At 38.1% G+C, this 12,420-nt stretch overlaps 1 protein-coding gene across 1 annotated transcript in view; it reads left to right on the top strand.

Moving 5' to 3' along the window:
- ANKMY2 (ankyrin repeat and MYND domain containing 2) overlaps positions 1-11,376 on the top strand; it is a 37,915-nt gene extending 26,539 nt beyond the window's left edge. Inside the window, exons 6-10 of the mRNA XM_068973042.1 lie at positions 1,719-1,933; positions 2,805-2,940; positions 6,580-6,708; positions 8,649-8,778; positions 10,195-11,376. Of these exons, the coding sequence (XP_068829143.1) occupies positions 1,719-1,933; positions 2,805-2,940; positions 6,580-6,708; positions 8,649-8,778; positions 10,195-10,382 (798 nt within the window). The 3' untranslated portion in view covers positions 10,383-11,376. The remainder of the gene's footprint in view (positions 1-1,718; positions 1,934-2,804; positions 2,941-6,579; positions 6,709-8,648; positions 8,779-10,194) is intronic.
- The last annotated feature ends 1,044 nt before the right edge of the window (positions 11,377-12,420 follow it).

The following is a 12,420-nucleotide window of genomic DNA, read 5'->3' as shown; positions in this document are numbered from 1 at the left end:
AATATGCTGGGTTCAATCCCTGGGTCCAAGAGATCCTCTGGAGAAGGGAATTGCAACCCACTGCAGTATTTTTGCCTGGAGAATTCCATGGACAGAGGAGCCTGGCAGGCTGCAGTCCATGAGGTTTACTGACATATATTATAAAGTAAATACGTCTAAGTCTTAAACAAAAAAATCATGAATCTGGGTTCTATTTGGGGTGTTTGTTTTTTTTTAAAGAATTCTCACATCCAAGTTTAGATCCTATGTTTTGATTCATAATGTATACAAAATATTGAGCAAATGGCATCAAGTGATGGTAGTTGATAGGAGAAATATAAATAATTAATGATTCTTTTCTTCTCTGCCACAAATTAACTTTTGAATTATATAATGGTAGAGGAAGTTGTCAGCAAATTTATCAATAAGGATTCTGATTATAGTTATTTCATGCAGTCTAGTTTATTACTGAGTGCTATATTTGGAGTGGAAGACTGGGCTGTGTTATCAGTAGGGTCAGAAATAAGTAAAAGTCTTATTTTAATTTAACAAGAACATTTAGTTTATGTTAAATTTTCACGTAGGAGGCTTGGGCATGGGTTTTCCTTAAGTTAACAGTTACCTTGCTCCTTGTCTAAAGAAAAGGATCTGATTCATGAAATCCACCATCTGTTGTTTCCTAACGTTTCAGTTACCTGGGATAGGTATTTTACTGTGACACATAGGTTAACAAATACTGAATGACTTTCTGCTCTGAGAACACAGTTGTGCCTCTGTTTCCCATATATTTACATTACTGTTATACGGATTTGTACAGGTATCCTATGCAATCAGTAAAGAAGAAAATACTCCTTCTTACACTGAATTTGGGCTTAATCTGTGTGTATTTGGGAAGTGTAGGACCCATAATACATCATATTGGATAACTCTCCTTTACCCCCTTTTAAAAATCTAGTTTTGCTTTCCTCTTTCATCTATTCATATTAATGATTAGAAGCATATTAGGAAAATTTCCACAGAGAAATGTAGTTAGCAAGCAATACACCTTTTATTTTTAGACTTCTGCCTATAAAAACCTCATTTCCTTATAATTGACAAGAATGAATGAGAATTGTGGTTTTCCTAGCCATGAAATCCTAATGCTCAGTAATATTAGCTAAAAGTAGTGATTGCTCTGTGATTTGTTTCTGTATATAAAGGGTGTACAAATATGCCATGCTTATCTTTAGTAAGAGAACTTCCCTAGCTCAGGCGATAAAGAATCTGCCTGCAGTATGGGAGATCCAGGTTCAATCCCTTGGTCAGGAAGATCCCCTGGAGAAGGGAATGGCTACCCACTCTAATACTTGCCTGGACAATCCCATGGGCAGAGGAGCCTGATGGGCTACAGTTCATGGGGTTGCAAAGAGTCGGACACAACTGAGTGACTGACACTTTTATCTTGAGTAAAAGAGCCTTTAACAGATATAGAAACCATGATTCCAAGTGGCCAACTAATACTTAGTTTAACTGGATTGCAAATCACACAATAACTTTGAAATACAGAGTTCAAGAGATTTCATGGTGTCCTTCTGTTGTTAGTTTCACAACTTGATCAGTGGCAAGTTGTATTTTTATTTGAATTAACAGCAAATATGTGACCATGAGAAAGACTTCATTTGGTAATCAAAACTGACTGCCTAAATTGAGCATGGAAAAATCTCTTATGGAATTTCTAAGCTCACTGGGGTTTCTTCTAGATTGTGATGCTTATAAACGAGAATCCTCTGCTGGCAGAAGAAGCAGCTCTGAATAAATGCTACAAGGTGATGGATTTGATTTGTGAGAAATGTATGAAGCAAAGAGACATGAATGAAGTACTGGCTATGAAAATGCATTACATCAGCTGTATCTTTCAGAAATGTATTAACTTCTTAAAAGACAGAGAAAATAAATTGGACACTCTGATCAAAAGGTACAGTTTTACCATGTCATGTATAAAATATACTCAAATGGATAATGTTTTATTATATGAAATCTCATTATGGCTTTAAAAATTAAACATTTTAGCAGCAGCTGTTATTGTTGAGATCACATTTAATCTGCCAGAAACCAGGGGCCCTGGATTGACTATTCCATTCTGTAGTATTTACAGCATTTTTGCCATCCTAAATTATGGGTGAGAAATCTGAAGTTTGGAGAGGTTAAAAAGCATTTGTAAAATCATACTTACTGCTAGAAGGTAGCACAAGTCCAGGGGTCAGATTCTCATGATTTTACTAAGAAAAGAGAACTAAGTTGGAAGGGTGTGACTTAATCAGAGTTTACATTCTTTGTTCAAATAACTGCCATGGTAATAAGTAACCAGCTAATCTGATAAATGTCTAGTGTGTTTTACGTCAGGGGTCACCTTTTAGAATACATCCCTGGGCTCCTAAACCTGATAAGACCTGGTCTAATGGGCAGGTGGAATAGCAATTTGAATTGAATCAGTCCTCATGAGGTGACTACACAGTGAAAATCGTAAGCAGCAAAGAAAAGTGAAAGTGTTGATCACTCAGTCATGTCTGACTCTGCAACCCCATGGGCTGTAGCCCGCCAGACTCCTCTGTCCATGGAATTCTCCAGACAAGAATACTGGAGTAGGCTGCCTTGCCCTCCTCCAGGGCATCTTCCCAACCCAGGGATCAAACCCCGGTCTCCTGTACTGCGGGCAGATTTGTTTCCCTTGGAGCTGCCAGGGAGGCCCACGGAGCAAGGAAGGAACTACCTGAAGTTCATGTGTTCAGCTGGGAGGAAATGCTTGGCAATTCAATTCCAGTTACTCTTTTCAAACTATCTTTCAGCTTGTTAAAAGGCCGAGCTTCTGATGGCTTTCCAGTATATCAAGAAAAGATCATTCGAGAAAGTATCAGAAAATTTCCTTATTGTGAAGCCACGCTCCTCCAGCAGCTGGTGCGAAGCATTGCTCCTGTCGAAATCGTAAGGCTCTTCTTCCTAACTAGGTTAACTCCGTCAGTAAGACCTAATTACCATATTTTATACAATTAGAGGCATGTTCTCCTTAGCATTATTTAGTTACCTAATGAAGGCATAATTATCTTAAGGAAAATTTCAGAAACAAACATGGAGATAAATTTGCCTGGTAACATTGTTTCTGTTTATGCGTTTTCCCTGTCAGACCTCTTCTTTCATTTATATAGCTCATGGTTTAATGCACAGTGTTTCCTTAGATCAGAATATAGATATTATAGTTACAGTGGATATTTACGTTTTTAATGACTTGGTGAGACCTCAGTGGTGGGGTCACATCCAGTACGTAATACAGACCCACGTTTGTTCTCCTGTGTAGCTTGTGAAAAGCTAGCGTAAAATCCCGTACTAGATGGAAGTAGGAATTGAATGTCTACCTTGATGGTTTCCTGTCGGGGGGATGTGAGAGGATGAGTTATGGGAAAGCGCATTGTGTATCCTGCTAAACAGTCTTAAAGTATGTCCCGCTTCTTAGATCCTCCCTTAATGCCTCTGATTTTATGAATTTTCCACACATTAAAAAAAAGTCTATTTATGCTTAACAGTTATGGGAAGTAAATTTGAACTTTATTATCTGTTCTTTACTTAACTTTCGTCATGTATTTATTTAAGTGGTATTAAAGACACTCCCTGCCTTCCCTATTTTGGATAGTTTTCAGATCACCTTATCTATACCGGTTATGCTTTTACACATTTCAATGAAATCCCTTATCAGCCTTTGTGTATTAGGCAAGAAACTGGTCCTGACACTGTTACCATCCATGCCTTCCTCCCTCCCTCTGGCAATGTCGGTTCTTCTCTGCCTTCGCTAGGCTGTTGTATCAGTCTCAGCCTGAAAAAATCAGGACTAAAAATGAGTTCCAGGTGCTCCTTTTATATATTAAAGTTTCATCCAATCAGAACCATTAAAGAAGAAAGGCCTAAGAAGACAAGGTGATTTCATGAAGTTCATGCATTGATTTATTCCTGAGAGTTCACCATGATTTCACGTAGAGATTCTTTCCGCTTGCTCTTTAATACGCTTGGCTATTTGGTGTTTAAGTTTTTGGAAGTTTTAAGTTAGCGTATTATGAGGGTAGCTTATCAATTATGAATGTGTTTTGGCTCTGCATATCATACTCCAGCCAACTATGAATTAAATAGATCAGAGCTTACTTAATCCACATATTAAATATGTGCCCAGGGGTAGGCAGACCCAGTCTGGTACAGTGAACTAGGGACCCAAATCCTTTCCCATTTTCCCACCCAGAATTCTTTAGCCGTGGATTATCATGCATATGCTAATAACCTCACCTTTGCAAGGCATCTAATGCTCTTCCTCCAAACTCATATTCCCGTCCTAGGCAGGCAAGAAAATAAAATTGGTCTAGGGCTGGAAAGCATAAGCTTATCAGAGACGCAATTAACAGTGGCTGCTGAGCGATACCCAGCACTAATAAGTGTAGCCGACCTTGTACCTTTAAGGGAGAAAACAGAAAAACTAAAAATAGCAGGTCGGAGTACTTTTTAAAAAGTCAAAGCAGGCCAGTGTAGGACTCAACAATCCATCTTAGCCCTATATCATAGAACAGTGTAGTTAGTATGGTGTTTGACTGATGTTTATCCTAGTGATCTGAGTCATCAGTAATCAAGATAATATTTATTTAATGCATTTTAGAAATATTTCTCTCTTTAAAAACTTCTGCTGTCTTGAAGACTTGATCTGCAGTGCTTGTGGTTGTACGTTGTCCCAGATAGCCACTGTTGACTGCCTGGCAGATTGCCGTATTCTGCAAGTTCAGAAGCCTCTGAAGCAGTATTAACCTTGTCCCGTGACATGGTGGTTCTCACGGCCGGCTGCCATGAAGATCACCTGTGGTATTTCCTGACAGTGTTAGTGCCTGAGCCCAAACCTCTGCCTGTCGTGGAATTCTGGCGTCTGCCTGTCACAGAGTTCAGCAGGAAGTGTGAGGCATAGCTCTATTGAAGAGATGCTGCTCAAGAATTGTAACATGACACTGTTAAAGATATTTTGCTTTATCATTTGAAGGTGTATATTTTAACTTCTGGAAGGCTAGCTAAGGTCTCTGATTTTATAGGATACATATTTAACAAAGTAGATGACGAGGTTTTGTATAGTAAGAAAGAATTCTTATCACTCAACTGTGACAGGAAAGATTTCACATGGTTACTCTGCTGTACCATCAATTTTTTTCTGAGGCAATAGTTCACATTAATAGCCATATTTCTAGCAAAAAATATTTAAGTTTTACTTCTGGTATATTTGTGAGAATATCATTGTTTTGTGACACCTACAAAAGTCCCATCTTGGGGAAAATTTTGAACATGTCTCAGTCATCATTTTTTTCCCCCCTTAATTTTTATTTATTTGTTTTTAATTTTTGGCTGCACTGGGTTTTCGTTGCTGCAAGGGCATCTGTGTAGTTGTGGCAATTTTCAACAAGCTCTCTGATGCACACCCTCTCTTCAGCACAACTGCCGTAGACATTCATTCCTGATGAAATTATTAACTTATAACTAGTATCTGAGGTTTTATTTTAGCTCTTTTTTCTTACTGTTATATTATCTTCATTCCAAAAGAGAATTCTTAACTCTTGAACTAAAAAGAAACTTAGTAATTATTTGTTTTCAGGAGGAGTAAAGTGGTTTTGAAATGAGTACAGTGTAAAACAGTGTTCCAAGGTGGTTATTTGTTATGTATAACTGGTAAAATAAATATTCTTAGAAAGGAAAAGCAAATAAAAATAAAAATGTAAACTATGAAAATTTCCACATTTTTAGTTAAGAATAAAGAAGCAAATTTGAAAAACTCAGAAATAAGAACTGTTGTGAATAGGTATGATAGCTCCATACCCTGTAATTGCTCTAAGTAGATCTTAATAGTATTATCCCAGGCAGATAAATATTTAAATAGGTCTTAATAGCATTACCCCAGGCAGATAAATATTTGCCGTTATAATTTCCTCTGTTAAGAAATTTCATAAATCCTCTTTAGCAAGCCATTCTGATTTTCAATAACTGTATAATTTTCATATTTTTGGTTTTTCTTAATAACCTAATGCAACCACACGTATAGCTCTTTAATCTTAAGAGTTTAGAGCATTTCAGTGATAATGGTGAGAATTTTTATCTATTAGAATTGTGGATCTGCATCAAGTAAATAGTTTTAAATAGACAAGTTCTTTAAAACACTTAAGTTGCATTAATCTTTTAAGAATTATGATAAACATTTGTGATGTATCCTATTAATTGTCCTTCAGAATATGTATTATATATTGTCTTAATTCTCAGAAGGAAATTCCACTCTGAGTTCACTGTCCTATATCTGAAATCTTTGTATGCTTACTGAATAATCCCAGTTGAAAAATACATTTATTCTAGAATAGAGCCAGATTTTTTCTTTCTGAACATCTGGATCCATGACTTACCTGCCATATACTTGGTGCAGAAAAAGGTGCTCAGAAAGGTGTCTTAAAGTCTGTGCAGGCTCTCTCTCGCCTTAATCATTTTGTCTCTTTTTCTGGTAGTGTCTCCTCTGTCCATGGTGATTTCAGAGTTTTTTTTTTCTCCTCTTCTTACTTCCTCTAGGGTTCTGACCCCACTGCATTCTCTGTGCTTACCCAAGCCATCACTGGTCAGGTGGGTTTTGTGGATGTTGAATTTTGCACTACCTGTGGAGAAAAAGGAGCAAGTAAAAGATGCTCAGTGTGCAAAATGGTAAGAATGAAGTTAAGTTCATTGACATCTGGTTTAGAGTTCATCGAAGTTGGTAACTGAGTTTTCATATTCTATAAAGTAATAGTTGGCATTTTTCTAATAAATTCTAATATATTAGATATGAAGTATTGAATCTAATATTTTAAAATAATTTTGAAAAAGAACTATAGGATACATGTAGTTCTGTTCCCTCTTCTGTCCAGCTCACATGTTGCCCAGCTTCTATGCTGACCACACCCAAAAAAGAGAGTGTGAATGAATGAATGGTTACGAGAAAACAAGAGAAAACTTAATCACAGGGGACTGAGACTGGGGCATATGTGAGAACCTACAACAATTCATAAATATGCAGTCTTAAATCTTCCAATGTTGGCTTCAACTACTCTCTCTTCATCAGCTCTTCCTCGTAAAGCTCTCACTCCCTTCTCACTGTCACCAGTCTTTAAGCTCTGTACTGCTACCAACTTCTGCCAGAATTCTCTTTATAAAGAGCATATCTGAGTGGGTTCTTCTCACATACAGACACTACCCACATGCGTGCATCTGGACATTCACTTTACCCTACAGATCATGTTAATTTCCTGTTGTTTTTAAGGTTGAAATTCTTTAGCACATTCTTCTGTAACCTGTCATGTTCTGCTAGAAACTTCTTCTCCAGTTTCGTTCCCTTTAATTACTTACTTCTCTGAGCCTCAGTTTCCTTATGTGTGAAATGGGGCTAGAGTTGTGAGAACTAAATGAGACCATCTACAATGATTAAGTATGGCCACATATAAAATCACTCCAAAATTCATTACTTAAAGCAAGTCTTTTTTTCCCCCTCATGTTTGTGGTTGGCTGGGTCACATCTGTTCCATGTATTTCTCATCCTCCTTGGACCAGCAGGCCAGGGTGAACATGTCCTCATGGTGATGGTAGAGCTGTAAGTAGGCAAGTAGAAACATACAAGGTCTTTTGAGGTCCAGCCTTGAAATTGCCATGCTGTCTCATTCCTCTGGCCAAAACAAGTTGCATGGCTATATTTAAAGTTAATTCTCCTCCCCTTCAGAGAAAAGAACTTTGAAGTCACACGGGAAAATGTATGGGTGCAGGAAAGAATGAAGAATTGGGGCCAGTAATATAGTCTGTAATACCTTCTATGTATAACAGCCTAGCCCAGTGCGTGGCATATAATTTTACAAAAATCTAAGCTCTATTTACACAAATGTATTGCTGTCCTAAACACAGCATTCACTTTCCTATGCCTGCATTTTGGTACAAGATATTCCATCTACTTGGAGTGCTTCTTTCCTGTTTCTCTGTCTACTGACTCCCTCTATTTAGAGTGAGTCACCGCTTCCTCTGTGTTCCCATTGCTGTTACGTCCTGTTCTAGGATATAAATCATGTTGTTAATTATTAGCCTCCATCTATGCTATCCCATCCTGCTCTAGCTTCCTCTGGGACAACAATTGTATTTTCTTTGTCCTTGTACCATATCAATTCGGGCACACAGAAGTCTCTTAAATAAATCATATGTTAGAGTCTTTGGTAGACCATGTGGTATATGTTCATTGTTGTTAAAAAATGTAAGCTGAAAATTGCAAAGATAAACAATACACATTCATACATCATGGTTTTAAAATAAAGCACACTGGGAGTTAGTCACTCAGTCATGTCCGATGCTTTGTGAGCCCATGGACTATATCCCACCAGGCTCCTCTGTCCAGGGCATTCTCCAGGCAAGAATACTGGAGTGGGTTGCCATTTCCTTCTCCAGGGGATCTTCCCAACCCGGGTGTCAGTCCCAGGTTTCCTACATGGCAGGCGATTCTTTACCATCTGAGCTACCAGGGACGCCTAGAAAAGTTAATATTTTTACAGCACAGTACTTGATTTAATGTTGTAATTGAAAAATCATGTGACTACACCTCTTGAAAATAAACCTACAATTGCCTTCAGGTAATATATTGTGATCAGACCTGCCAGAAAACACACTGGTTTGCACATAAGAAAATCTGTAAGAATCTCAAGGACATTTATGAGAAGCAACAGTTGGAGGCTGCCAAGGCAAAGAGTGAAGAGGAGAACAGTAAGTGTATAAAAACTGGGACCATAATACTTGTGAGTAGGAAGAGGAAGGATCAATTATATTAACACAGGACACACAGGAACTGCGTCTTCTCAGGAAACCAAGGAAGACTGGGGTTAACCAACATCAGGATCACACTTAAATATATCCTTCTTTTGAGTCTCTGGGATAATGTACAGACTATAGTCAGCCTAGATAGCACTAGAAAATGAAAACCATAAAATTCTGAGGAATGGTGTTTATTCCCCTTTCTACTTTGTGATTCATGAGACTGCTCTGGAGCCATCTGACTCTTAATGAGTAGTTTACTTACATTTTGCTCACAAAGGATTTTAAGGTCTTTGAATAAGGAAATAATTAAATTTCCCCTGATGGCTGCCTGAAGATTTTAAGATTGGAAACCTTTAAATTTCTTAATTAGGAAACTGCAGGTAAAATTATGGAATAAATTTATAAATTGCAAGTTAACTTGCACAGCATAACTTTCCAGAAGTGTGAGGGCAGTGAGTTCCTTATTATTTTTCCTCTCCTTTCCTCATAAAGTGTATGACTCATTTTCATCAGAAACAGTGAGTTGCTTCGGCAATGATTCACATATTGGAGAAGAGAACCGCCCACACTCTTACGTCCCACCCCAGAGGATATAGGATATGTATCACACATTCTGGGAAGTGATAGGTTGCCAAAAGGTTACCTGGGTGATTCTGACACTAAGCATGCTCATCTCTATTCCTCAAAGGACCATGTCCCTTTGCCACCTGGTGGAGAAACCTATTAATGGAAATGGATGATTTGTACAAACCTGCATTCATACCAAATAAACTGGTATAAATAGATTATTAATAGAACAGTCAGGCTTTCTGGCTGTCTTGCTTTCTTCTGTTTGCTGGACCAAACCTTTATATCCCGAGTGTTGAAAGTGGTATATAACGGCTGGTCACATACTCAAGAAGCCACATGGGAGGGTTGTCAGTGGATGAGAACGCATGGTTGGTAGACATCAGTCCATCCCGCACACGATTCTACTCCTTTATTCTCCACAAATGTGCAATAGGCTTTATTATCCCCCACTTTATAAGGAGACAGCCTTGGATAGGCATTTACCTAACCAAGCATGTCAAGCTAACTCATGGCAAAGCCATATTCAAATGTGGATTTTGCTTGTCTGCAATCCTGATTTCGAGGCCTGAGTTCGAACTCCAGTTCTCTTATTTTCACTGGCTGTGCCACGATGAGCAGGTTAACAAACCCCCTCTCTTCTCTGTTTCCCCATTTGTAAAAGAACAATGCTAATAGAAAACTCCCCCTTGTGGTTGTTATGAGGATTAAATGATTTAATACACAGAAGCCCTTAGAAGAGTGTCTGGCACATAGTAAGAGCCAGATGACTTTTTTTCTTCTTTTTTTTTTTATCAGATAGCAGACTTGACGTCAATTCTAATTGTGTTGGTGAAGAGCGGCCGGAGGAGGCTGAAACGAGAATCTGCCAAGAGAATGACAATCCTAAGGATTCTGAGGAAGGCGAGAAAGAATCTCTGCAGAGTGATGCTGGGCTGGAAGGCTTACAGGAGGCTGCTGTAGGTCCACAGGTGTCTGAGGAGTAAGGGCCAGGGAGTGTCTGAGCAAGTGCAGACAGTCCTCACCTGGCAGGTAGCTGGGAACTCACATGATTGCGTCCTGCTTGGCTCCACACCTGCCTGGCACTGTGGCGGGATTCCACATTTCACAGAATATGTGCTTTCCAGCAAGACCCTGTCCACCACGCCCTGACTTCATACTGATTCTGTTGTATAATAGGACAGATATTCCTGGAGAGAAAGACGTTGTTTCAAAATGCAGGAGAAACATTTTTATTCCCTTTCTGAGGCAGGCTTCCCAGCAGTTGTTCTCAAAGGAAAATAAATTTCCTTTTAAAAAAGAAATATATGTTCTTGGAAACAAAGAGACAAGCAGAATAGTTGTAGGAGAGAGGAGATTTTCAGGAAAAGAAAAATTTTATAGCCATAGAGATGGGTAGTTAGAATCATAACTTATATGTAAATAAAATGCTTTATATAAATAGCATTTATGGTAAAGTGCTACTTATTAAGATGCAATAAAATGAAGAAAAGCTACATCTTAAAGGAGCTCTGACATAGTTCAGCTAATTGTAGTTTTCTATAGAATTTATCCTGAGCAGACTGAACTTTATGTAGTTCCTGCAGTGACATTTTATCTACAGTATTTGTACCTTCAGAAATGTCAAATCCCCCAGGAGGAACTGAGGTATAGCCACAGTTATCTCAGCATGTGCATTAAAAACATACGTTTGATGAAATTGTTGATTAAACAAAGACTAAGCATACTGTGTCCACAGTTACTATAAAACTGACTCATGTGCCGTTTTCCACTTGAAAAGCTGTGACCTTCCTGTAAGCTTTCCACGGGGTTCTTCTTGTCCACGAAAGATTTGTCTGATTATATAACTTGTCTGATTTATAAATGTCATTTATAGGCTGTGCTGGCATCAGTTTTTAGTGTCTGAGTATTTAAATCGACCTAGAGTGAGATTTGAAGATAGTGCTGTGTTTCAAAGTTCCCGTGTGTTGATTGTAAAATAAATCGTGCCTACTAATAGAGCCAATTTAAATCTTTTTTCATAGTTTATTGCTACTTAGGGGGTGGCAAATGGTAAAGAAATATTAGAGAGCTTAAAACATTTTAGGAAACAGCAAATGCTGGAGAACACAGTAATAATTATTTTAATATTTACAATTGTAAATCAGAATGACAAGAATTCTCACTTCACTTCACTGATCAGATTCTTCTGTCTTGCTGCTTTTTCGCTTCCTTACGCTCAGTTACTTTTCTCCCAGCCCCAACACGTACATCTTCTGTACACCCTGTATTATGCTGCTGTAGGAAGACTTCTTGTGAGTAAATCACTGTTTAGGGTTAAGTGGGTAGGAATTCAACAGGCAGATTTTTCCTGCACTTGTGAATCATGACAAGCCCCCCTTCTCTCATTGAAATCCCTCAATCTGCACACACTGATAAACGTTTGTCTTTGACTAGAAAAATGGTCCTCTTAGCCCTTCCTCTTCCACAAGTAAATTTTTAACCCAAGTTCCCTGATTTTAATTATTTTTTGAGTATGTGGTATCATCATGGTCCCTGTTTTTGGATAGCAGGAAAGGTTATGAAAAAGCCGAAGGGAGCAGGAAAATTGAGATGTGGCAACATATAGGTGATTTTCTCTTTATTGAAATGAATGCTAATATGAGTCAGAACTCCAGCACAGCTACAGCTGGCATTAATAGTAACTTTCCAGTTGGACAGAGAGGACTTCAGATGTAAGCCATGTCAGTATCAAAAGTTCTGTAGATATATTTCAGGGAAGGGTTGGTTAGAAAATGGAATTTAAGAAAAATGAGGTTGGTTCTGATGGTACTGTCTTTGTCATAAATAACCAAAAATAGATGGTTCAAAACAGGTGGTCATCCAGCTACTCGTTGTTTTTTTTTTTTACCATCTTGAATTATTTTCAATATGCCATCCAGAAACTTTTCTCAAAAACAGGACCTAAAGGATTAGATTAGTCTTACTATTGTAATGTCTTATACTCAGAGCTGATATAATAGAATATTAAATTAGCCAGTAGGT

Source organism: Capricornis sumatraensis, chromosome 5, assembly GCF_032405125.1.
Source record: "Capricornis sumatraensis isolate serow.1 chromosome 5, serow.2, whole genome shotgun sequence".
Lineage (NCBI taxonomy): Eukaryota > Metazoa > Chordata > Mammalia > Artiodactyla > Bovidae > Capricornis > Capricornis sumatraensis.
Note: the sequence above shows the minus strand (reverse complement) of the source record. Positions and strands in the feature narration are given on the sequence as shown.